At 45.5% G+C, this 24,917-nt stretch overlaps 2 protein-coding genes across 6 annotated transcripts in view; one reads left to right on the top strand and one right to left on the bottom strand.

Moving 5' to 3' along the window:
* Positions 1-2,970: 2,970 nt before the first annotated feature.
* Positions 2,971-11,307, top strand: ZBTB33 (zinc finger and BTB domain containing 33). The gene is made up of 2 exons (XM_007530366.3): positions 2,971-3,156; positions 6,286-11,307. The coding sequence occupies exon 2, from the start codon at positions 6,288-6,290 to the stop codon at positions 8,304-8,306; it is 2,019 nt and encodes a 672-aa protein (XP_007530428.1). The 5' UTR covers positions 2,971-3,156; positions 6,286-6,287; the 3' UTR covers positions 8,307-11,307.
* Positions 11,308-12,086: 779 nt separating this feature from the next.
* Positions 12,087-24,917, bottom strand: part of TMEM255A (transmembrane protein 255A) — an 81,370-nt gene continuing 68,539 nt past the window's right edge. For 4 of the 5 annotated variants that reach the window (XM_060183440.1, XM_060183442.1, XM_007530365.3 and 1 more), the window contains one exon: positions 12,087-14,471. In XM_060183440.1, the coding sequence (XP_060039423.1) occupies positions 14,313-14,471 (159 nt within the window). In that variant the 3' untranslated portion in view covers positions 12,087-14,312. The remainder of the gene's footprint in view (positions 14,472-24,917) is intronic. The other variant, XM_060183441.1, reaches the window with a different exon arrangement.

The raw sequence follows: 24,917 nt of genomic DNA, 5'->3' as shown, positions 1-24,917 counted from the left end.
GTGCAGCTTGGCAATAGGAGAATCCGGCATGAAGCCCAGCCAGTCTATCTTAGCGTTACTCTCGATCGCACTCTGTCATTTCACGAACATCTCATAAAAACTGCAGCAAAGGTGGGCGCGAGGAATAACATCATTGCAAGACTGGCCAGCTCCTCATGGGGCGCGAGCGCTTCCACACTACGATCATCATCTCTGGCATTATGCTATTCCACTGCAGAATACTGTGCCCCAGTATGGTTCTGTAGCCCCCATGTCCACTTGGTCGATTCCAAATTATATTCCTCCATGAGGATAATTTCTGGAACCATCCTTTCCACCCCGGTTCCATGGCTGCCAGTTCTTAGCAACATCGCCCCGCCAGATATTCGTCGAGATGCGGCATCATCTAAGTTCATTTCCCATGTCTGTGCTCAACCGGACCTGCCAATATACGCGGATATCTTCGCCCACCCTGTCTTGATGTCTCGTCACCCAATCTGGTCCCCTATGCCTACACTGAACTTCTCTGTTCCAGTCTCTTGGAAACAGAGTTGGCAGTCAGCTGAGGTAAAGAACAAACACCTCATCACAGACCCCTGCAAGCATCAACCCGGCTTTGACCTAGCTCGTTATGATTGGGCCCTCCTCAATCGCTATTGAACAGGCCATGGCCGGTGCGCCGCTATGCTCCATCGCTGGGGAGCCAGAGACGACCCGAACTGCCCCTGCGGCTACAGACAGACTATGACCCACATAGTCAACGACTGCCACCTCTCCAGATTCAAAGGAGGTCTCGAAACTTTACATCAGGCTCAACCTGACGCTGTTGACTGGCTACGGAAGAAGGGCAAACGCTAGAAGAAGAACCAGAGCACTGATTAGCTCTGATTTATGGTGGTGCAGGGGATTGAACCTCGGACTTTAGAGCCTCAGGCACGAGAGTCTCTTTGTATAACCATTATACTTTCTACCCCCACCCACACTGTTTTTCTCCACAACACTCATTACTATATTATGTTATAAATATCTAGAGAATATATCCATTGGGGTCGGGGGGTGGCGCACCTGGTTGAGTACACATACTATAATGCACAAGTGGTAGGGAGCCAGGCGGTGGCACAGCGGGTTAAGTGCACGTGATGTATAATGCGCAAGGACCTAGGTTTTCCCCCTGCAGGTGCCCTAGGTGCCCACCTGCAGGGGGAAATCTTTGCAAGCGGTGAAGCAGGGCTGCCGGTGTGTCTCTCTTCCTATCTCCCCCTAATAAATAAAGATAATAATAAAGAAAAATCTATCCACCTGTGTATTTTCTGTTTCTTCCACTAGAATGTAAGTTTCATTAAAACTGGGAATGTCACTGGACAAAATAGGGACTAAGTGGCATATATTTAATGTACAAACATATTATTGTATTGTACATATTATAAGCCCAGAAGTTTAATTCCTACTCATAATCAATACTGTTGTCTGGCATTATTAATATTTCCTTTTCTTTTTTAATGAGAGAGACAGAGACAGACAGAGACAGAGACAGAGAGAGAGAGGCTCTGAACCACTGCTCAGCTCTGGTCTATGGTGCCTGGAATTGAAGCTGGACACCAGAGCCTCAAGCAGGAAGGATTTTTGCACAATCATTATGTGATCCCCCCCCCCACACACACATGCACACACTGGCCTTAGACTGCCGTTTAAATAGATTCACTGCAAAATTTCCATGCACAGTTCTCGATTTTGAGTCATTTACAATCTTTATTTCTCTTATTTTTTCTAGCAGAAAGATGATTTTATTGTATCTTTAATCAGTGCACCGCTCAGTTCTGGTTTATGGTGGTGCAGGGGATTGAATCTGGGCCTTCAGAGCCTCAAGCATGAAGGCCATTTCTATAACCATTGTGTTATCTTCCCCACTGGAGACATTTCTAATTTTATTTGTGGGTGAGGAAGGCAGCCTAATGATTCTGCAAAAAGACTTTCACACCCGAGGCTCTAAAGCCCCAGGTTCAATCTCTAGTACTACCATAAGCCAGAGCTTATGCAGAGGGAGAAAGAGAGACACCTGCAGAGCTCCCCTCCTGCAGGGGGGAAGCTCCACTAGAGGTGAAGCAAATGCCTCTCTCCCTCCCCCACCCTACTTCTTTCTTTTTTTTTTTTATTTAAGAAAGGAGACATTAACAAAACCATAGAAAAAGGGGCCAATTCCGCACAATTCCCATAACCCGATCTCCATATCCCATCCCCTCCCCTGATAGCCTTCCCATTCTCTATCTCTCTGGGAGCATGGATCCAGGGTCGTTGTGGGTTGCAGAGGGTGGAAGGTCTGGCTTCTGTAATTGCTTCCCCGCTGAACATGGGCGTTGACTGGTCGATCCATACTCCCAGTCTGCTCCTCTCTCTCCCTAGTAGGGTGGGGCTCTGAGGAAGCGGAGCTCCAGTATTACCAAATAAAACAGAAAGGAAAAAATGGCTACAGGGAGTGGTGGGTTCATAATGTAGGCACAGAACCCCAGTGGTAACACTGGTAGCAATAAAAAAAAGTAAATAAGTAAATAAAATATTGTGCCAAGTGATAGTGTACCCAATAAGAGTATACAAGTTACAATGCGCAAAGAACCAGGCTCAAGCCTCCATAGAGTTCCTAAACATTTCTGTGCCTTAGCCACTTTGACTGCATTGAGATGAAAGTGGCTAGTTTCTCTCCTAACGCCTCCGCCGGCGACAACCTCACCCTGTCTTTCCTTTCCCCCCCTTTTTTCCCCAACCCTTTCACCCTCCGGAAAGGGCCGATCGTTCCTCGCTCTTCCCAGTCTTTCTCCGCCCCGTTGGCGGAAAGCGCCGAGGACAGAATGGGGCGCCGCCGAAGCGGGGGCCGCCAGGAGCTCGGGAGCTCGGGAGCTCGGGTACTTCCGGTAAGAGCCGAAGTGCGCTCGGGCTGAGAGGGCGCCTTTGACTTCGGCGCCTCGCCCCACGCCCGGTGCCCTCTGTCGGCGGCCTGGGGCAGCTGGAGCACCTGGAGCGGCGGAGGCGGCAGCCGTGTCGACGTCGAGCCAGAGTGCAGCGACGCTTAAAGAAGGGGCCGACTCGCCGCGGAGTCCTGCTTGTGGTCACCGGTGGGTTCGCAGCCTTCAGCCAGACTCGACGAGGAGCGGCGGTGGCGGTGGCGGCGGCGCCGGGAAGCAGGTAAGGCCCAAGCCAGCCGGGAACTGGGAGCCGGGAGCCGGGAGCCGGGAGCCGGGAGCCGGGAGCCGGAAATCGCGAGGAGCAGGCCGCCAGCCGCCTGCCGCCAGCTGCCAGCCGCCGCGCCTGGGCCGCGCTTGCGTTGCCTTCTCCTCACTTGAACCAGGAAGCGGCCGAGTCGCAGGCTGGGCGCCGGCGGCCTTTCCTTTGTGTGGGCCCCCGGGCGAAGGGAGGGACCGTCGGGAGGGCCGCGGCGCGCCGTCAGGGCCCGGGAGGCAGTCGCTGCCCCGAGTAGGCCCGGAGCGCGAGGCGCACACAGCCCGGCCCGGTCGGCCTGCCTTTATGTGTCTCCCCGCCCCCTCCAGGTCCTCGCCCTGACTCGGGGCTTCTCTGCGGGACCCTCCCTTTGCCGGGGCACAACAATGCCGCCTGCTCGGCTTCCCCACACCGTCTCCCGCCCGCCCGCCACCTTGTACACTTCCCCGGGCTCGCCCCGCCGCCCCTGCCCCCGCCCCCGCCCCGCGGGGGGGGGGTCGATCTCAGTCCGCCCACGTCCACGAAGAAACAGCCGCCGCCATCACCCCTTTTGCCGTGGGTCGGGGCTCCGAAGCCTCACGCGCAGCCGGCCGGGGGCAAAAGGGAGAAGTGGGAGCGGGGGGGGGGGGGGGTGGAGGAAGGAAGATGGGGCCGCGTGTCCGTCTGGCTCCCGGGCAGCGGGTGGAGGCGCCGCAGTCCCTCTCTGCCGGCACCTGGCTTGGGGGTCAGGGGTTTGTCCGGGTGGGTCGGGTGGGTGGGAAGGCAGGTCCACAATCCTGCCACTTCTTTCCCTGGCACCTTCCCGGGGGAGGAGGAAACCCAAACAAAACAAAACCACTTCCCAGTGTCTTTCTGGAAGCGGCTGGCCTAACGCATTCTCCCTCTTCCAGCCCCCCTCCCCCAACGTTGGGAAGACCTATTTGTGAGTGCTGGGAATCCTGGAGGCTTATCCCAACAACCTATCTAACTACTTAAAAGCGACTTATGTCGAAATACCCAGATTTCCGAATCTGTGTTTGCTGGCTAGCTGTCCAAAGGTCACCCTTTCTGGTGAATGGCTTCACGCTTACCTGGGACTCCATGGTGCGGTTGCTGAGCTCTACCTTGTATCAGATGACCGTTTCAATCCTCTCATCTATAGACTTGGGGCCTCCCTTGTGGTCTTTCAGTGAAATCTGCCAAACTGAGAAAATACTCCAGAGGCCCTGCCTTCCACGTGCGTTATAACTTAACCACTGTGACAGAGACACTATTTGGGGGAACTTGTCTGAAAGGGAAAGAATATTAGCAAGAAGACTGGGTAGTGACAAGGAGTGCTGGCCAGTTGTTATTTGGTAGGTGTAGGTTTCTATCAGGGGTTTCTTTCAGCTCAGCCCTGTTAGGACAGGGAACATACTCAGTGAAGTGGAAACGGTGTTTTGGGGGTGGTTCTCAGCAGTACTATTTACTGACAGCCCGTGTGCTCCCCCCCCTTTTTTTTCTAAAGGAATGTCTGCTCTGTTCCAATGAGTTTCTGTTTTCCTTTTTACCAATTTGTTTGGTGTGAGAAAAGAAAAGAAAAAACTTCTCATGCCAACACACAGCATTCTTTGCCAACACAATGAAATGGTTCATGGGTCTGTACAAAGGAACATTAAGAAATGGTCAGCTTACCTTTGCTTTTTTTTTTTTTTCCAAGAAAGCCTTTCTTTGCTTCACTTGGCACTCTGTTTAACTTTCTCCCGAGAGAGAGAGAGAGAGAGAGAGAGAGAGAAAGAGATAGATAGATAGATAGATAGATGAGGGGCAGGGGGGCAAGGGGCTGAAGAAAGAGGATCAGAAAGATGTTTTGTCATTTAAGTGAGGCATCCCTAGGTAAGAAAAGGAAAATAATAGCAAGTTTAAGGCCAATAATTGTCCATATTTCTAAGTGCTGATTCTGTTGTGGACTTCAAGGATTAGGTTTGAAATATGCTTTTTAGGGGAAAAGTTAGATCTTATAGAGAATATCTATTTTAGACTCAGCATTATATACAAAGTTTTTCTGACATGTGAATCATTCATTTACTAGTAAAATAACTTAATATGTATTCATGGTGAAGATTTTTTCCTTAAAAAGTTTTAAGACTACAAAAATTAACTTCCTTGGGGGGAAAAAAGTCAAAATTGGCACTCAAAAGATTTATTTTAACCTTTTTTTTTTTTTTTTTGGTCACCAGGGTTGTCTCTGGAACTCTGTGCCTACAGGATCAATCCCATACTTCTGTTGGCTATATTTTTCCCTTCTTTTTTTCTTTGATAGAAACAGAAATTGAGGGGAAGAGAAGGGGAGAGAGAAAGGGAACCTGCAGTACTATTCCACCGACTGTGATTGTGAAGCTTCCCCACTGCACGTAGGACTGGAGACTGGAAGCCGGGTCCTTGAGTACAGCAATGTGTATGCTCTATGGGGTGCACCACCACCCGGCCCCTAATTCTAATCTTGTAAGAGTTGCTTTGGGGTGTGGTGTGTCATTGAGACTCAGAGGAAGAGATTATTGTTGACATCCAAACAACGTCAATTAGGAACTTAACTTGCTGCTTCTCAGAGGAAGTTTTGAGATTTGACACATAGTTCAAAAATCAGCTTTCATGAGCAGTATATATAAGAGGAAAACGGGGTCAGGTGGTAGCGCAGCGGGTTAAGGGCACGTGAGGCAAAGCGCAAGACTGGCTTAAGGATCCCGGTTCGAGCCCCCGGCTCACCACTTGCAGGGGAATCACTTCACGAGAAGTGAAGCAGGTCTGCAGGTGTCTATCTTTCTCTCCCCCTCTCTGTCTTCCCCTCCTCTGTCCATTTCTCTCTGTCCTATCCAACAATGAATGACATCGATGATAATAATATTAACCACAACAAGGACAACAAAAGGGGGAAAAGGGCCTCCAGGAGCAGTGGATTCACGGTGCAGGCACTGAGCCCCAGCAATAAGCCTGGAGGCAAAAAAAAAAAAAGAGGAAAACAAAAAAATGCTGCCAAGCCTCAGAACTTGAAAAATGGGGGGGGGGATACTGTTACTTCCATTCTCAGTGATAAAGTACTTTTGTCTCTTTTCCTAATATTCTCCTTCCCTTTTGCAGGCATGGAGAGCAGAAAATTGATTTCTGCTACAGACATTCAGTACTCTGGCAATCTGCTGAACTCCTTAAATGAGCAGCGTGGCCATGGACTCTTCTGTGATGTTACTGTCATTGTGGAAGACCGAAAATTCCGGGCCCACAGGAATGTTCTGTCAGCTTCCAGCACTTACTTCCACCAGCTCTTCTCAGTTGCCGGGCAAGTGGTAGAACTGAGCTTTATACGAGCAGAGATCTTTGCGGAGATCCTCAATTATATCTATAGCTCAAAAATTGTCCGTGTGAGAGCAGATTTACTGGATGAGTTGATTAAATCAGGGCAGTTGTTGGGAGTTAAGTTTATAGCAGAGCTCGGTGTTCCGTTGTCACAGGTTAAAAGCATCTCAGGTCAAGTTCAGGATGAGAGTGCAGAAAGCTTACCTCCTGATTCTAGCGACAAGAACCTTGAAGTGCAGAAATCAAAAGATGACTCCCAAGATAACGGGGTCACTGCAATGCCCATAATAACTGAGTCTTTTTCCTTACCGGCTGAAGATTATGAAACGAAAAAAATCATTGTTACTGATTCAGATGATGACGACGATGACGTCATTTTTTGCTCTGAGATTCTCCCCCCGAAGGAGACTTTGCCGAGTCCCAACACAGTGCCACAGGCTCAGCCTCCCCCAGGCTCTGTTGCTATTTCAGATGTTACACCTTGTGCTAGCAGCAGCTCTCCCCCTTTAACAAATATCGCACCTGCTCAGAAACTTCCTACTTCTGTGAATCAGACAACTCTGAGCCAGACACAAGGAAGTGAAAAACTGTTGGTATCTTCAGCCCCAACACATCTGACTCCTAACATTATCTTGTTAAATCAGACACCATTAACTACACCACCAAATGTCAGTTCTTCAGTTCCAAATCACATGTCTCCTTCAATCAGTTTACTTGTGCAGAATCCGCAGGCACCGAGCAGTGCGACTCTACCAGGAAGCAAAGCCAATGAAGAGGAAGAGGAGGAGATCATAGATGATGACGACGACACGATTAGCTCCAGTCCAGACTCGGCGGTCAGTAATACATCTTTGGTCCCCCAGGCTGAGGTCCCCCCAAACACCACTTTTGATGGAGCACTGATCCAGAAGATGCAGATTCCCACCCTTCTGCAAGAGCCACCTTCCAACTCTTTAAAAATCTCAGATATCATTACTAGAAGCACCAACGGTCCAGGCTTAGGAGCCAAGCATCTAACGGAGGGACAGAAGATCATAACGTTAGATACAGCTACTGAAATCGAAGGCCTGTCGACGGGTTGCAAGGTTTATGCAAATATTGGTGAAGATACCTATGACATAGTGATCCCTGTCAAAGACGACCCGGATGAAGGGGAGGCCAAGCTTGAGAATGAGATAGCAAAAACATCTGGCAGCGAGACGGCAAACAAGCGTATGAAAGTGAAGCATGACGATCACTATGAGTTAATAGTAGATGGCAGGGTCTATTATATCTGTATTGTGTGCAAAAGGTCCTACGTCTGTCTGACAAGCTTGCGGAGACATTTTAACATCCATTCCTGGGAGAAGAAATACCCTTGCCGCTACTGTGAGAAGGTGTTTCCTCTTGCTGAATATCGCACGAAGCATGAAATTCACCACACAGGGGAGCGCAGGTACCAGTGTTTGGCCTGTGGCAAGTCTTTCATAAACTATCAGTTTATGTCTTCGCACATAAAGTCAGTTCATAGCCAAGATCCTTCTGGAGACTCGAAACTTTACCGGTTACATCCGTGCAGGTCTTTACAGATCAGACAATACGCATACCTTTCTGACAAGTCAGGTGCTATGCCAGCCATGAAGGATGACGGTATTGGGTACAAGGTCGATGCTGGAAAGGAAACTCCAGCAGGCACGCCATCTACTCCTCAGAACAAGCCAATGACCTGGGAAGATATTTTCATTCAGCAGGAAAATGACTCCATTTTTAAACAGAATGTAACAGACGGCAGTACCGAGTTTGAATTTATAATCCCTGAATCTTACTGAACTCCTTTGAAATATCAAAAGTCTTGATGTTAACTAAGGGTCAGGGGTTTCAGAAAATCTGTTAACACAAATTAAGGTGCACATCAGTTGATTTGATCTGCCATGTCATCTGAAGGTAGTCTAGTTGGATTATTTGTTGATAATTTTTAGAAGCAAAATATTCTGAAAGTTTGAGTAGAGATTGAGAAGATATCCCCCCCATACTTGTTTATATAGTTCACTTTCAGACCTTTTAAAAGAGGCAAAAAAAAAAATTGTGTCGAGAGCTAGTTTTTTTAATAGAATCTGAAGCAGTTTGGATGTTCTTTAATAATAACTGGAGTTACTAGCATACCCTAGTATGTCTTAAAACTTTCCCTTACATGGTAGCACTTTACTGCTGGATTCTCAATTCTCTTAAGATTGAGACTGTGTGTGTTGTCTCGTAGATGGCATAAAAAAAAGTAAATAAGAATTTCTGAAGGTGTCAGAACAACTAAAGTTGAGGGAGGCTCCACTTTCGTTGTGTATTCTGCTAGTCCAAATGGGTAGCACTTTCCTGCCTCTCTCTGCCCATGAAAATGGCCATGCAGGCCCAATTTCTCACCTGAAGAATGAATTAGTTTTAGTTAAGTAGAAGTAAATCTTGCTTTTATTGCCATAGTCTGGAAAAGACTTTGGTGGCTGGACTACTGTATGTGGGGTGTGTGTGTGTGTGTGTGTGTGTGTGTGTGTGTGTACATACATATTTATTTGTATATGTATATACACACATACCTTTGTGATATGGTCTCTGGTCAAAAATACTAATGGAAGACAAGTCTCCCTAATGCAGAAAGAAGAGAAAACGTTCCGTCACATTTGTTTTGGCATCCATGCTCTTAACATGATAGAGACAGAGTGGAAATGAATGATTTCCCTTTTTGATCATGTGGTTGAAAATATTTCCATGTAATCGTTCCAGTTTTTGTCACTACAGGTTCAATGTGGTATTGCACCACAGAGCCACCTTAATTTTTTTTCAAGGTTTGAATCTGAAAGCCACCAACTCTTGATGTGTAAGTCTTTTTAAATGATCCCATAAATGAGATTCCTACAGATTTGGGGCAGGGGCCACTGGCATCTATTCTTCAGTGTTCCTATTGGCATTTAGTTTTAATCTGAAATAACTGAATCAGCGATCTAGAATTTTCCTTTCGGCAAGACTTGTTAGGTTTTTACCTCTTCTGAAATCAATTCCATTCCATCTGCAAGTTGCTGCATTATTATAGCAATCAGAAACTATATATGGAATGTTTTATAGGCTTGTTGATACACCCATTATCTTGAAAACAATAAGTACCACCTTCCTTCCTTTAAAATGACACATATTTAAATATTTAGAAAATATGGGAAAATGTCTTAAAATGCTAGTACTAAAAGGAAGCAGTTTGGAATAAATATATAGCCTAGCATTTATAACAGGATTAAATGGTTGAGCTTCTGTAAATGACTTTTTGCAAAGGAAAAAAAATTGATACTGAAAGAGATTGTTGTGCATAGTTATTAGCCATTTATAACCTTGCTTACACATAGATATTTTTCTCCTTAATTATGTATTTTTTAAAAAAATTCTATCTCTTGACTTTGAACTTAAAGCTTTAATCATGGGTTTTCATGCATACAACAGTCTCTGACAGCAAGCGAGATATGATACAGGAGTTTCAGTGTTTCTTGAGTTGGTAGCTGAGAATATCAAGCATCAGTGTTTGCAATCGTACAGGCAGACAGAAAAATCTAATCCCTTGCTTGCTGAGGACCAGAGTGCTGTGCATCTATCTGTTTTCTTTTCTGTGTGTCTGTAGACCATTTTGTAGAGTAACCCTTGGGGAATTGGACATGACCTTTTAATTTAGACTGATTTTTAGAATGGCATTGTCCATCTTCTTTGTGTATAGACACAGATGACAGTGCTCTGACTTGAGGGTGCTCTCTGAAACATGTTCAGTGAAAAATTTGCTTGAATTTCATGACTGCTATTTCCCCAGTTTGGCATAATTACAAGTGTGATTGATCCTGATGCCAAAAGAGCTTCCAGACCTCTCAGACTTTACCTCTAGGTTTGTCATAATAAAATGTGGTAGTTTCTAGAAGGTGATCAGGGCGAACCAGGTATCAGTTCTGTCATGGAAAGCTATCCTTTCTGAATAACATAGATCTAATTATTTGCTGCTGCACTCTGTTCAAATAAATTCTGAACAGACAGTTTAAATTCTGTGCCTACTAAAAGGCGTCTTCTGGAATGTGGGGATGGGAGGATGACAACTGGAAAAAAAAAATGTATTTTTGCCAGAAGACTCTTTACTTACATGCATGCCAGGGTCTTCCATTTTTCTAGGCATTTCTTACACCCAAGGTTCAGAGTTCATGTGGAATACTCCGTTGGGGCTAAAACCCTTCACTCCCAGTATTTACTGGGTTGAAAATCTGTACCAAGATGCTGTTTAGAACTGATCATGTTTTTTTTTTTTTTTTTCTATTTTACATGTAGCTTATTGGCTGTTAGACTTTTTTTTGTTTTCAAAGCTTCACATTTGCTGTGCTTCACTGTCAATATTCAGGGTAAGAACAGCTTGAAATAACAACTTGTTAAAAGAAATGACAGAAAATGAAAATTCTCAAACTAAGCAAAGATTCTAAATGATTTTGATGTGAGTGATCCTCCACTTACAACAACTAAGAGGAATCGATGCTGTATTTTTTTTCCCCATTGTACCAAAAAGATAAGGCAAGTGGTAAATATGATCAAGGAATTCTGTACTATCAAAGCATATGCGTATTCTGACGGATCAATGCTAAATGCAGTAGTGCTGGCTTCCTCACCTCTGCCAACCTGGAACCTTATTATGTTCCATCTAATACGATAATGTTCATAATTGTACAACCATCCCTGTCGTCAATTTCAGTTCTACTTTTCGTTAACCATTCTTTGATATTAGTTCATAGAGCTCCTTATGGCAAAAATAAAATGTTTTAATTCTGATTTTTGAGTGCATTTTTTACAAGATTTATCTTTCAGAAATTACGTAGACTTCTGTGTTGTTATTTTTTTTTTCTTCCAATTTTTGTAGCAGGAGACTGGATCTGGGTTTCTGACTCCCCATTAGGTCTTTGTATGTTGGTTGACTGTTCATAATTTTCAGTATTCTGATCCTTCGCTTCCTTTATTAGGTTGACTCCTAGATGTCCTTTTTTTTTTTTTTTTTTTTTTTTTTTTTTTTTACTGCTTTGGTAAGTGGGTTCGATTTCTGGATTTCTTCTAACTGGGTGTGCATTAGAGGAATGCCACTGATTTCTGTTAACTTTGTAGCCTGCCGCCTGACTTACTGCTTAATAATTTCCAGGAGTTTCCTGCCGAATCCTTTTGGACTTCTGGGGGAAAGAGGAGATTAACTATTTACAGTGCAGTCTGACCCACAGGCACAACCTCTCATCTCCCTTTGATAGGTGTCGGGGAAGACACTTTCTTCCCCACACGAGGACCATCTCCCCTATCATATACCAGGACTCCACTGCCCCTTCAGCCTATGCCCAGCCCTCCTTCCCCAGGCTCCTTTGCTTTGGTGCAATATGTTGCCCCCAGCTCAAGTTTCACTTTCTATTTTACCTCAACTGTCTCTCACTTTTGGATTTTCTTTGTGTACAGTCCTATCATCTGCAAATATCTGGGACCATAATAGTCAAAAGTGGGGCAGTTCTTGTCAGATGCTTCTAAGCATTTGTGATACTTCTTTAGACTTCATGAAAATGCATGTCAGTGACTAAGGAGGAGGAGAATTTTATTGATTTGAAACATCACAAAAGCAGTCTGAACTTCCAATGTGGCAGTGATACAGATTTTAAGCAACACCCAGTTTATACATGTTCCTGGATTAATATTTTAATGTCTCATGCCCAGTTCAATACTTAAAAGCTGAATTAGGAATAATGCAGTAAATATTACAAAATGCAGTCAGGGTACATATGGGAAATAGAAATTCCTTCATTACAGCAAATGTTTTGCAAAAGAGTAAAGCAGCAAATATCAATTTGTCCTAAGGTAACATTGCACTTTATATAATTCAATGTAATAAAAAAAGAAGCTGCTCAAATTAACTGTTACAAAATCTATACTGTTTCAAGTTATTTTGGAAAGTAAGAAAAATACATAAAAATGAGTCATAGAATCTTAACACTTTAAGAAATGTGATACATGTAGAATATACTATGTAATGATGCCTTTAAAAAATTAAATACACACGTTTACTAAAGCATAAGGTACAGTGTAAATGGCCAAAAATCTCGTTATTACAAGTTTGTATAGTAAGTCAATTGGTTACTAGGCCCTTTTTGAAATCCAGCAGAATTTGAATATACTCAGAACTGTAGAAAATCATAGTGACTTGATATAATGCAGAAAAAAGTGGTCTTTCAGATTTGAAATCTGGATGAGGCATCATTCATGATGCTGAATTAATTAAATTGATTTCTCTTTTTCTTTTTTTGCAAACCTTTACTGTGAGCAATGAGTGCACTTGTCGTGCCTTGATAATTCTGGATGACTGGGTGTCTACAGGTGGGTGGGAGCACCAGCATTTGCCTACTACCTCTTATCCTTTGGCTTGGGAGGTAGCAAAATTGGCTGGAAATGTTTCCAGTGTGTGTTCTGTGTTTGCAGAAACTACTTGGGTACCCTCCTGTAGCCCCTGTATTTTTACAATATGCAAGTGTAGGATAATCAGTCTTCCTTTAAATCAACCAAGTCTTGGGTTAACATAAGATCTCGGTGAAAGTGTTCGTTCTGAAGTGAAGGTGTGGATGCCCAAGTGTTAAATTTGTCCGGTTTGGAGGGACAGAAGCTATGGAGAATCAAAGTAACTGGACAGCTACCTACCAGAGTATGCCAGATGAGTTTTCAATATAGGACAAGAAGAGTTTGTCAAGCTGGCTACATTTTGAGGTTTTGCAGACTTGAAGCGGCATTGTAACACTTTCATAATCTTGAACACTCACGATTGGTCTCAACAACGACAACAAAGGACCAATAAGAGCAGTGGCATTAAAGTACAGATGAATCTTGTGGGGCGGGGGTGCAGGTTACGTGCGGTTTGCTGGGGTTGAAGCACAATATTTGAAGGGTAAATAGTCACAAGATTAGTAATAATTCATATCACAACCCAAGAACTTAATGTGGCAATTTTTAACTGCATTTGACCTGTCAGACATCTGCAGCGGCCAGCCCTTATAGTACTGTAATGTGTAGTAGAACCGCTGTCTCCTAACTGGTTGGATGGAGAAAATGAACATGCTTTGAACATCTCAGTGTCACTCTGTGCATGTCAGCGCTTCCCAAACGATCCTGTTCCCTGCTACTCTAGGGACATTGTACATCCCTCCCCTTTTTTAATTTCTTTATTGGAGGATTAATGTTTTATATTTGACAGTAAATACAATAGTTTCCCTTTTAGGAGGTACTGAGAACAAAAGCTAAGCTGAGTGATCCCAACAGCCATGTTTACAAGGTTTGCAGGGCAAAAAGGAGGAGGAGATTGAAGCAGATTTGCTCACCATCCAGACACAAGCACACACAATCTTAGCCAGAACTCTCTGAAGTGGAACTACCCACTGTGTAACCCCATCATCTGGGGGAATTTTCCTTAGTGATTCATTCTAGTGTTGGGAAAAGATAGTGCCAATAAGCCAGGTGCTTTCACCAAGGTGCTAGGGTGCCAAGGGTCTAAGGATGACACTCCATTTACACAGCTAGGCTGGTCAGACAAATTTCTTGTGGAAAGAACTCCCCAACCTTAGAAAGCATCTAGCCACCCCTGCCCTGCACTGACAAAGAATAAGCTTCCTCTTTCTCTTTCTCTTTCTTTCTCTAGCCTGGCAGGTCATGGTAAAATGCTATGCATACGAATCACGCATTAAATGTTGTACCCTACACACTTCCACTAAAGCAGAAATACAAAAGCCACAATGACCTTGGTAGCCAGCAGGCCTCCCTCTTTAGGGGCTGTAAGGTGGGGGCTTTTCAAAAGGTGGGTAGTAGGGGGGAGAGTAGCGGGGTGGTGCGCTGGAAGACCACATGTAGCTGGGTGAAGGAGAGGCAGACTGGGGCTCATCCGAAAGTCCAGAGGGCGGGGAGGGGGGGAAGACACCGGAATGCTATGGAGTAGAAAGAAAACACAATCAGCTGCAGGCAGTGAGGTTGGGGAGCCCCGCCCCCAGCCATGCCATCTCTCTCAGATCGTATTTGCTTCCGTTTGGAACAACAAAGCTTTCAAACCTTGCAAAGCTAAACTGGACCCACATTGTTTCAGTCACTCGGGCTGCAAAATTCGTCAAGACAGCTTACCATCCTCTTCTCCCTGCCCTCAAGCCCCACTCTCAATCAGCTACTGACTCCTAAACCCTGCTGCTGCTCCTAATTTTGTGTTGTCTCTTGAATCCGTCATTCTCTCCGGCATGTTGATACCCGCAAGACTTCAGTACCTCTGCCTAAGCTATGGCAGCAATATCCCTACTAGTCTTCAAAACCAAAGATGGCTTGGGTCTTAAGGACACTTAATGAGGTGAAACCATTATTCCCTGGGAGAGTTTTGGCTACAGGAATATGTTGCATAGACAAAACACCAACAAATGAAGGCCAAAGAGGTTGAATCACTTTGGAAGGGAGGGAATCTGTTGCCGCCTTAGTCTAAAGCCAATCATTTCTACTCCATCCCAACTCCCCAAGTGCAGGGAGATGGGAGAGGAGAGAGGAACAAAGGCATGGGAGTGAGAATACCAGTGGGTGAGGAGCCATGTATCAGGTTGAAGAGACACTAGGGATTCAATCTGACTGCTGATTAATTTTGGCAGTCTTTAGGAAGGGAGTGGATGTGGATTTAAAAAAAAAAAGAAAAGAAAAATCCAATGATTTGATTTGTCATTGCCACCTCTCTTTCCCTGGCCTATGTGCACCCCTGTCCCTAATGATCTCCCACTCAAGAAGAGTTGGGCCTGTTTCGCTCACTGCTGTACCTCCCAGAGTTCAGAGGAATGCTTGGCAAATAGTGGGCAGCAATAAATGTGGCATAATGAGATGAATGGCCTTGGCATGATTGTTGTCATCACCAGGACTTCATACAAGGCCAAGTTTTTCAGACAGAGAGGGAAAGACACCGTAGCCTCAAAGCTTAGAGCTCAAGGCTTGAACCTAGGTTGCGTGTATAGCAAAGCAATATATTATCCAGGCGAGATATTTTGTGGACCACTTGGCATGACTTTAAAATTTTTTTAATGATTTTCTTTTAAAAAATATTTATTTATTACCAGAACACTGCTCAGCTCTGGTTTATGGTGGTGTGGGGGATTGAACCTGGGACTTTGGAGCCTCAGGAATGAGAGTCTCTTTGCATAACCATTATGCTACCTACCCCTACCCAGCATGACTTTTAATAAAAGAAATCTATTTTCAAAGAACACGAAAAGAGCCCAGGAGGTGGCTCAGTGGACAAAACATTGGACTCTCAAGCATGAGGTCTTAAATTTGATCCCTGGCATCACATGTGCCAGAGTGATACTCCAGTTCTCTCTCTCCTCTCTCATAGATACATGTATAAATCTCCCTCCCCTCTCAGTTTCTGTTTTCGCTGAGAAAGAAAGAAAAGGGAGGGGAAAATGGCCACCAGGAGCAGTGAATTCATCGTGCAGGCACCAAGCTGCAGTGATAAACCCTGCTGGCAATGATGATGATGATGATGATGATGACGACGACAACAATGCAAAGAAGCAAGGGTCAACTTTCTAGTAGAAGAAAAACGCAGTTGGCAGTAATCTTCCCCCTCCTCCCAGAATAAACAAGGCTTGTACTGCTGTTACCAAAGTGGCCTTGGTCAGTGACCTTACAACCTGCTACTTCTGGGGCCTTACAATCTGCTACTTCTAGAACCTGGTTAAGCACACACATTACAGTATGCAAGGATTCGGGTTCAAGCCCCTGGTCCCCACCTGCTGGGGAAAAGCTTCAGGAGTGATGAGGCTGTGCTGCCAGTGTCTCTCTGCCTCTTTCCCTCTCCAGTTCCCTGCTTCCTTCTCAATGTCTCTCAGTCTGTATCCAATAAGAAGCATATATTTTTAAAAGAATAACTTTTTAAAAAATCTGCCACTTCTGGGGAGTCGGGTGGTAGCGCAGCGGGTTAACCCACGCAGGTGGCGCAAAGCACAAGGACCGGCATAAGGATCCCGGTTCGAGCCCCTGGCTCCCCACCTGCAGGGGAGTCGCTTCACAGGCGGTGAAGCAGGTCTGCAGGTGTCTATCTTTCTCTTCTTGTCTCTGTCTTCCCCTCCTCTCTCCATTTCTGTCTGTCCTATCTAACAGCGATGACATCAATAACAACAACAATAACTACAACAATGGCAACAAAAGGGAAAATAAAAATAAATAAATAAATAAAATCTGCCACTTTTGCCTAAATGTCTGCCGATAACCCAAACAAACTGAACTCTCTTTATACAGAAAACTATAAATAACCCGTTAAGCTTGTTGCTATGAGTTCCTATGGGAAAGCTGATAGCTGTCTAGAAAGGTAAGCACCATTGCAGTTTGCTCGTGGGTTCAGCTGGGTCTGCAGGCACATAACACTGCTTCTTGCATTCAAGCCTCCGAGTGTCCCCCTGTGCCTGAGAAGCCCATAACAACAATAAAGAAACCCATATCACGATGACATTGTACTTTTCCATGCTGCCCCAAGCACTTTCTCACTTTCTTTCTCCTTCTCTCTGCCTCTCTCCCTCCTGTTGCTCTCCTCAACCAAAATGTGTTCTGTTCTCCTCTTACAGAGAGAGAGAGAGAGAGAGAGAGAGAGAGAGAGAGTGCCCACCAGGAACCTGCGCTGGTCGTGTGTGCTGCAGGTTGGCTGGCACTGGAGATGGTGGCAGAGAGCAGGAGCCCAAGGCAGCTGGGCCCTGCGAGGCAATGGATGTCCATAGTGAGGGGGTGGGGTGGGGTGTCATGGCCTGTCTGCAAGTTTCCACTTCCCTTTTGCAGGCTGTGAGGGCCTGGGGCTCTGAAGGGACAGTCTGCAGCCTCCTGGCTTGGGGTGGTGGTGGTGGTGTGTGTGTGTGGGGGTTGCGTAGCTCACTGGCCCAGGCACTACGGAGATCTGGGGAGGGGTGTGGAAAAGTAAAGTAAAGTAAAGTAAAATAAAATAAAATAAAATAAAATAAAATAAAATAAAATAAAGGCCCAGAGGAGCAGTGTGCTGTTGCCTAGCAACGGGCAGGCGACAGGGGGAGGCCCGGGCTTTGTTGCAGCAGCTGGGGGAGCTGGCCAGTTTGGGCTCCAGCCTGAGGAGTTGGCTCCACTAAGGGCAGCTGGAAAGAAGGAGGTTTGCAGTCCCTGTAGGCCGCAGGACAGGGGGAGCAACTAGAGTGCCTGCTGCTGGGCCGGGCTAATAAAGGAGCCTCATTCGCAGCTCTGGGCATCTTTCTTGGCCTGTCTCCGCCCCCCTCCCTCCCCTGGCTGGCAGAGCCTTGCTCTACTCTTCAAGGCCATTGTGCTGTTTCTGTGGGGACCTGCTTCTCTCTCTAAGAGCAGTCGCGGTGGGAATAGCTCCAGAACTGAGTGGGTGGCAGAGCTGACTAGTGAGAGGTGCTGTACTTCAAGGATGAGAGCCTCTTGGTGTTCTGCATCATGCCTCAGAAAGCAGAGGCTGGGGGTGGACAGAAAAGACAGGAGGGAGAAGAACAGGAGGGGGAAGAGAATGGGGAGAGTGAGGGAGGACAAAGAAGAGGAGGAGGAGGGAGATGAGAAGTAGGAGGAAGGAGGGGAGAAGAAAAAGGAAGAGAAGGAGGAGGAAGAGGAGAAGGAGGAGGGAGAGGAGGAGGAGGAGAGGAGGGAAAGGAAGTCAATGAGGAAGGGGCCAGAGATGTCTTAGTTGTAAAGTGGATGCCCTGTGGGCATATGGCCCTGGGTTCAACCCCTGGCACTGTCTAGAAATATATATGTATAATGAGAGCATCATAGCTGGTTCTCAGATTTCTCTTGAGCTCACTTGCTCATAAAAAGGGGGCAAATGGGGATTAGACACAAGGGAAAGGGGCAGGGGAGACCGCATAATGGTTCTGCAAAAGACTTTCATATAACCAAGGTGTTCCTGCCTAGCAGGCAGACAGCTCTCTCTTTGCTGACAGGCCTACCCCCTGTCTCCCCTGTGAGGCCGATAGCTCTTTCTTTACTGTCCACCCTAGCCTTCTCTTAGTGATTATTTCTTAACTTATTTATTCCAATAAATTTTATAAAACCTTTGCAGCTGCCTTATTCTCTCCCAGATCCCCTGTGCAAAATATGTCTTCAGGAAATGCAAAATATGTCTTCAGGAAAGACAAGAAAAAATAATGAAAGAAAGGGAGGGAAAAAAGAGGGGAGAAGAGAGAGATACAGACAGGATAATGGTTCTGCAAAAGACTCTCATGCCTGAGACTCCAAGTTCCCAGGTTCAACCCCCAGCACCACCATAAGCCAGAGCTGAGCAGTGTTCTGATCACTTTTGCTCTGTATCTTTCTCTCAGTGTCTCTCTTCCACTAAAAAAATGACCCTGGGGGGAGTTGGGCAATAGCACAGCAGGTTAAGCACACGTGGCTCAAAGTGCAAGGACTGGCTTAAGGATCCCGGTTGGAGCCCCCAGCTCCCCACCTGCAGGGGTGTTGCTTCACAAGCAGTGAAGCAGGTCTGCAGGTGTCTTTCTCTCCCCCTCTCTGTCTTCCCCTCCTCTTTCCATTTCTCTCTGTCCTATCCAACAACAATGACAATAATAACAACAATAATAACTACAACAACAATTAAAAACACAACAAGGCAACAAAAGGGAAAATAAATAAATAAATTTAAAAAATGATCCTGGGTCCATGCTTCCAGAGGGTTAAAGAATAGGGAAGCTATAAGGGGAGGGAATGAGATATGAAGTTCCAGTGGTGGGAATTGTGTGGAATTGTACCCCTCTTATCCTATGGTATTGTCAGTGTTTCCATTTTATAAATAAAAACTTTTTTAAAAGGATAAATAAATAAAACATTAAAATAAAAATTAAAAAGAAGGCAAAGCAAGAGAAAGGAAGGAAGGAGAAATGGAAAAGAAAAGGAAGAAGAAAGGGAAAGGAAGGATACAGGAGAAACTGAGCAGGAGAGGGAAAATTACCAGTAAGGTGGAGAGATGGCAAAATAGCTCACTTGGATAGCATGATGCTTTGCCATGTGTGGGACCCAGCTTTGAGCCTGGCCCCCACATACCAAAGGAAGCTTTGGTGCTGTGGTATCTCACTCTCTGCCCCATTCTCTCTCTTAAAATAATAAATAGATAAATATGTAAATAAATAAGAACCTGAACCAAAATAATAATAATAAAGCTGGGGAGATAGCATAGTGGTTCTGCAAAAGGACTGGTAAATACATGAGATTGAGCGATAGCAGCCACAGTCGTCTATTCTTTTTGGCATCTCACACTAAAGTGATCCTTTTGTTACAAGGGCTAAGTTTGTCCTGAATGATTCTCTCCCTCTCCTTCTCCCATTTCCTCCTTCCTTTTTTCTCTCTCCCACTCTCTCCCTGTCCCTCTTTCCTTCTCTCTTTATCTCTCTCTCTCACTACTCAGCCCTGGCTTATGGTGGTGCTAGAGACTGAGCCTGTAACCTCAGAACTTTGGGCCTATGAGCCTTTTTGCAGAACCACTGTGCTGTCTCCCAAGCCCAATCCTGGGTCATTTTAATAGCTATGATGAGACTTAAGAATAAGCATTCTCAGGGCCCGGCAGTAAGTAGCATAACAGGTTAAGCACACATGGTGCAAAGCACAAGGACCAGCGTAAGGATCCCGGTTCGAGCTCCCCACCTGCAGGGGGTTGCCTCATGAACCAGGAGAAGCAGGTCTCCAGGTGTCTTTCTCTCCCCCTCTCTGTCTTCCACTCCTCTCTCAATTTCTCTCTGTCCTATCCAACAATGATGACAGCAATAACAACAATAATAGTAACAACAACAATGATAAACAACAAGGGCAGCAAGAGGGGGAAAATGGATCCCTACTGCAGGCAAAACCCTGGAGGCAAAAAAAAAGAAAGAAAAGAAAAGAAAAAGAGTAAGCACCCTCATGTGACTGACTGCTGAGCAGACATAGAGTTCCTTCCAGTTTGCACAGAGGAAATATCTGGTTTGCACAAGACTCGGGAACCCACCAGCTGGCCAGGAAGGGGGCCTGGCCATGGTTAGAGTGAAAAGGGGTGGGGGGATTGGCCAAGTACACCAGACTGGGTGGTGTGGCTGGAATTCTGAAGGGCTTTTCATAACGTCCCACAGGGCTGAATTTCCAGCAGCAGAAGAGAGTGATGCTTTATATCCTGCAGAATGTTCTCTTCTGGGCGGAAGCTCAAGTATGTGTGTGTGTGTGTGTGTGTGTGTGTGTGTGTGTGTGTGTGTGTGTGTGTGTGTGTGTGTGATCACTATACAGGGCAAGTAAATGGGTGTTGGGAGCCACCCAAGAGTTGGAGCAGTGGGTAAAGCATTGGATTCTTTTTTTTTTTTTTCCTCCTGGGTTATTACAGGGCTCGGCACCAACACTACAAATCCACTGCTCCTGGGGACCATCTTTCATTTTATTGGATAGGACAGACAGAAATTGAGAGGGGAGTGAGAGATAGAAAGGAGAGAGAAAGACCTGTAGGCCTGCTTCATCCCTTGTGCAGTGCCCCCCTGCAGGTGGGGAGCCAGTGGCTCGAACCCTGATCCTTACACAGGTCCTTGCGCTTAGAACTATGTGTGCTTAACCAGGTGTGCCACCACCTGGTCCCTGATTCATTTTTTTTAATAAGCATCTTTTTGGTACTATTTTTATTTATTTATTGCATACAGACAGCAAAAAATCAAGAAGAGGGAGGGAGGTAGAGAGAGGGAGAGAGAGACATGCAACATTGCTTCACCACTTGCAAAACTTTCACCCTGCAGATGGGGACTGGGGGATTGAACCCAGGTCCTTGTGCATTGTCCAGGTCCTTGTGCATTGTAACATGTGTGCTCAACCAGGTACACCACCACCTGGCCCCTAAAGCATTGGATTCTCAAGCACAAGGTCCTGAGTTCAAGCTCTGATATCAAACGTGCCAGAGTGATGTTCTGGTTCTCTCTTTCTCTCTCTCTCTCTCTCTCTCTCTCTCTCTCTCCCTCTCCCTCTCCCTCTCCCTCTCCCTCTCCCTCTCCCTCTCCCTCTCCCTCTCCTCATCTCTCTTTCTCTTTAAGAAGTGAGTTTTGGGGAACCAGCCAGTGGCACACCTGGTTAAGGGCACTCGTTACTATGTGCAAGAACCTGGATTTGAGCCCTTGTTCCCCACCTATAGGTGACGCAGTGATGCAGTGCTACATGTCTCTCTCTCTCCCTTTCTTTTTTTTTTTGTTACTCATTTATCTATTTATTTATTGTTTGGTAGAGACAGAGAGAAATTGAGTGGGGATAGGGAGATAAAGAGAGAGAGAGAAAGAGAGAGAGAGAGAGAGAGAGAGAGAGAGAGACCAGCAGCCCTGCTTCACCACTTGTGAAGCTTTTCCTCTGCGGGTAGGGACCAGGGGCTTGAACCTGGATCCTTGTGCACTGTAATGTGAGCACTTAGCCAGGTGTACCACTGCCTGCTCCCCTCCCTTTCTATCTCCCCAACCCTCTCAATTTCTCTGTCCTATCAAATAAAGGGGGGGGGGGTAATGGCCACAAGGAGTGGTGGATTCATTGTGCTGGCAGTGAGCCACAACAATAACCCTGGTGGCAATTGAAAAAAAAATAAAAAGGAGAAGGAGGAGGAGGAAGAGAAGAAGGAGTGAGTGTTGGGTTCATTATTAGAGAAATATAAAATTTAAACACATTTAAATTCCACCTCAAACCTGTGAGAATGGTCTACATCAACACAACAGGAAATACTTAAGTGTTGGAGAGGACGTGGAGAGAAGAACTCTAGTACACTTCTGGTGGGAGTGCCAACTAGTAGAACCACTCTGAAGAACAGTATGGTGTGGCCTGGGAGATGGCACAGTGGACAAAGCATTGGACTCTCAAGCATGAGGTCCTGAGTTCAGTCCCAGGCAGTGCATGTACCAGAGAGATGTCTGGCTCTTCCTCTCTCTCCTCCTATCTTTCTCATTAATAAGTAAATAAAAACTTCTAAAAAAAGAACAGTATGGAGAATGCTTAAACAAATACAAAGGGAAATACCATAAGATGCAGCAATTCCACTCGTAAGCATTTATCCCAAAGACATGAAAGCACTAATTTGAATGGACATATGCACCTGCATGTTCATAGCTGCCAAAATAAGAATACAATCTAAATGCCCATCAACAGATGACTGGATAGAGACGTTATGGAACATAGGCTCAATGCAGTACTACTTGGCAATTAAAAAGACGGTATCATGTCCTTCAGGACAAAATGGATGGAACTGAAGGTGATCAAACTTAGTAAAGTAAGCAAGACATCTACAGGATGATTTCACTCATATGTGGAATTTAGAGAATGGAAAGACACGAACTTGGGGCAGGGAGGTGGGGAAGTAGTCAACCCATCTCTAAGATCTTAGGAGAACTGTGGTGGTTATCACTGGGGCAGAGCAGAGGGGGATGGGGCACAGACCTCTGGTGTGAAACTATCCCCCTACTATCTTATAATCTTGTAAATAACTAAGAATGTTTTTCAACTACAAAAAATAATAAAATGAAGAAGAAGTGAGTGTTGGGTCAATGAGCAAGGAGACAAGGCTAGTCTGTCCTTGCAGCTTTTGGGGGGGGGGGAGGAAAGGGTTCACTGAAGGCACAAACACCTGAGAGCCCCAGCTTTTGCAAAGCATCCTGTTGCTCCAGGCTCAGAGTTACAGTGTCCTTGCTGGCGTTTGAACATAAGACGTGTTTCTCAAGCTTCCTAACTGAATGTTTACCCAATGGGACTTGGCTTTAAGTGCTTAATACAGAACCTCTTTCCTCTGCCTTCTGTTAGCCTCCTGGTAAAAAAAAAAAAAAAAAAAAAAAAAAAGAAGGGAGGGGGGAAGTATTCAAATTCAAGGGTACATGAATAGTCTTATTTGGAAAGAACCAGAATGGGGGAGACATTCATTCGGGAGGAAGGTGACAAAGGTTAGTTGTTTTGCTGTAATTTAGGCTCTTTAACTTTATTTATTTTTCAGTCATTTTCCTTTCTCTCCCTCCTCTTCTCTCCCTCTTCTCTTTTTCTGCCTTTACTTCCTTCCTTCTTTTTTTCTGTTCCTCTCTCTCTCTCTCTCTCTCTCTCTCTCTCTCTCTCTCCTCACACCTCTTTCCAGGGATTTCACTGGGGCTCAGGGCCTAGACAAGCACACTCCACCATTCCTGGTGGTCTTTTTCCTTTTCCATTTTCTTTTGCATAAAGGACAAGGAAGAATGGAGTGAGGGAGAGGGAGAGGGAGAGGGAGAGGGAGAGGGAGAGAGAGAGAGAGAGAGAGAGAGAGAAGGAGAGACATCTGTAGCATTGTTCCACCACTCATGAAGTTTCCTCCAGCAGGTAGGGGGACTGGGGTCTTGATCTTGGGCCCTTGCACCATGGTGATGTGTGCGTCCTATTGGGTGTGCCATTACCTGGCCACTTAAAATTTTTTTTTGTCTTCTCCAGGGCTTCACCATTCCAGGTTGACCTCTCCATATATATATATATATATTGAAAGAGAGAGAGAGAGACCACCTACTGAAGCTTCTTTCAATGTGTGTATGGGGGGTAGGCTTGAACTCAGGTCATGCATTTGGCAAACCTGGTGCACTCTCCAGGTAAGTTATCCTGCTGTTCCTAATTTGAGCTCTTTCTGTCACCTGAGAAGAGCTAGGGGGAGCTCTGGTGGGCATGGGCAAGGCAGGTCTGTGCTGCTGGTGATTTTATCACCAGACCCCACCTCCTTCCCCCCTTCCCCCCCCCCAGGGTCAGAGGTCCCCTGAACTCTGACTCTTCTGATGAGAAACTGCTCTTTACCCCCATGAAACCATAAGGGAGTGGAACTGGGGAAACAAAAGAAATCTCAACTCCAACACTAAAACTAATCACCATTTAGAGGGCTGGGTGGTGGCACACCTGGTTAAGCACACACATAAGGACATGGAGACGACCCGAACTGCCCCTGCGGCTACAGACAGACTATGACCCACATAGTCAACGACTGCCACCTCTCCAGATTCAAAGGAGGTCTCGAAACTTTACATCAGGCTCAACCTGATGCTGTTGACTGGCTACGGAAGAAGGGCAAACGCTAGAAGAAGAAGAAGGACATGGATACAACCCCCCTGTTCCCACCCAGAGTGGGGAAGCTTCACAAGTGGTGGATCAGTGCTGTAGATGTGTTTCTCTCCCTCCCTCCCCCTTTTCTCCTATCAAAAACTGGCCACCAGGAAGAGTGGAGTCGTGTAGGCACCAAGCCTCAGCGATAACCTGGGAAAAAAAATAAAATAAAAAGTCCTAAAAGTCAGTATATCCAGCATCACGTTAGTTGATAGAAAAAATGAAGGTAGACTTCTTTTTTTAAAAAACATTATTCCCTTTTGTTGCCTTTATTGTTTTATTGTTGTAGCTATTATTATTGTTGT

The sequence above is a fragment of the Erinaceus europaeus genome, chromosome X (genome assembly GCF_950295315.1).
Source record: "Erinaceus europaeus chromosome X, mEriEur2.1, whole genome shotgun sequence".
Lineage (NCBI taxonomy): Eukaryota > Metazoa > Chordata > Mammalia > Eulipotyphla > Erinaceidae > Erinaceus > Erinaceus europaeus.
The sequence above is the reverse complement of the archived record's forward strand: the minus strand, read 5'-3'. Positions and strand labels throughout refer to the sequence as shown.

Bases quoted from the DNA above. Each gene is read 5' to 3' on its own strand.
- ZBTB33 (XM_007530366.3), top strand. From the start codon at position 6,288: ATGGAGAGCAGAAAATTGATTTCTGCTACAGACATTCAGTACTCTGGC.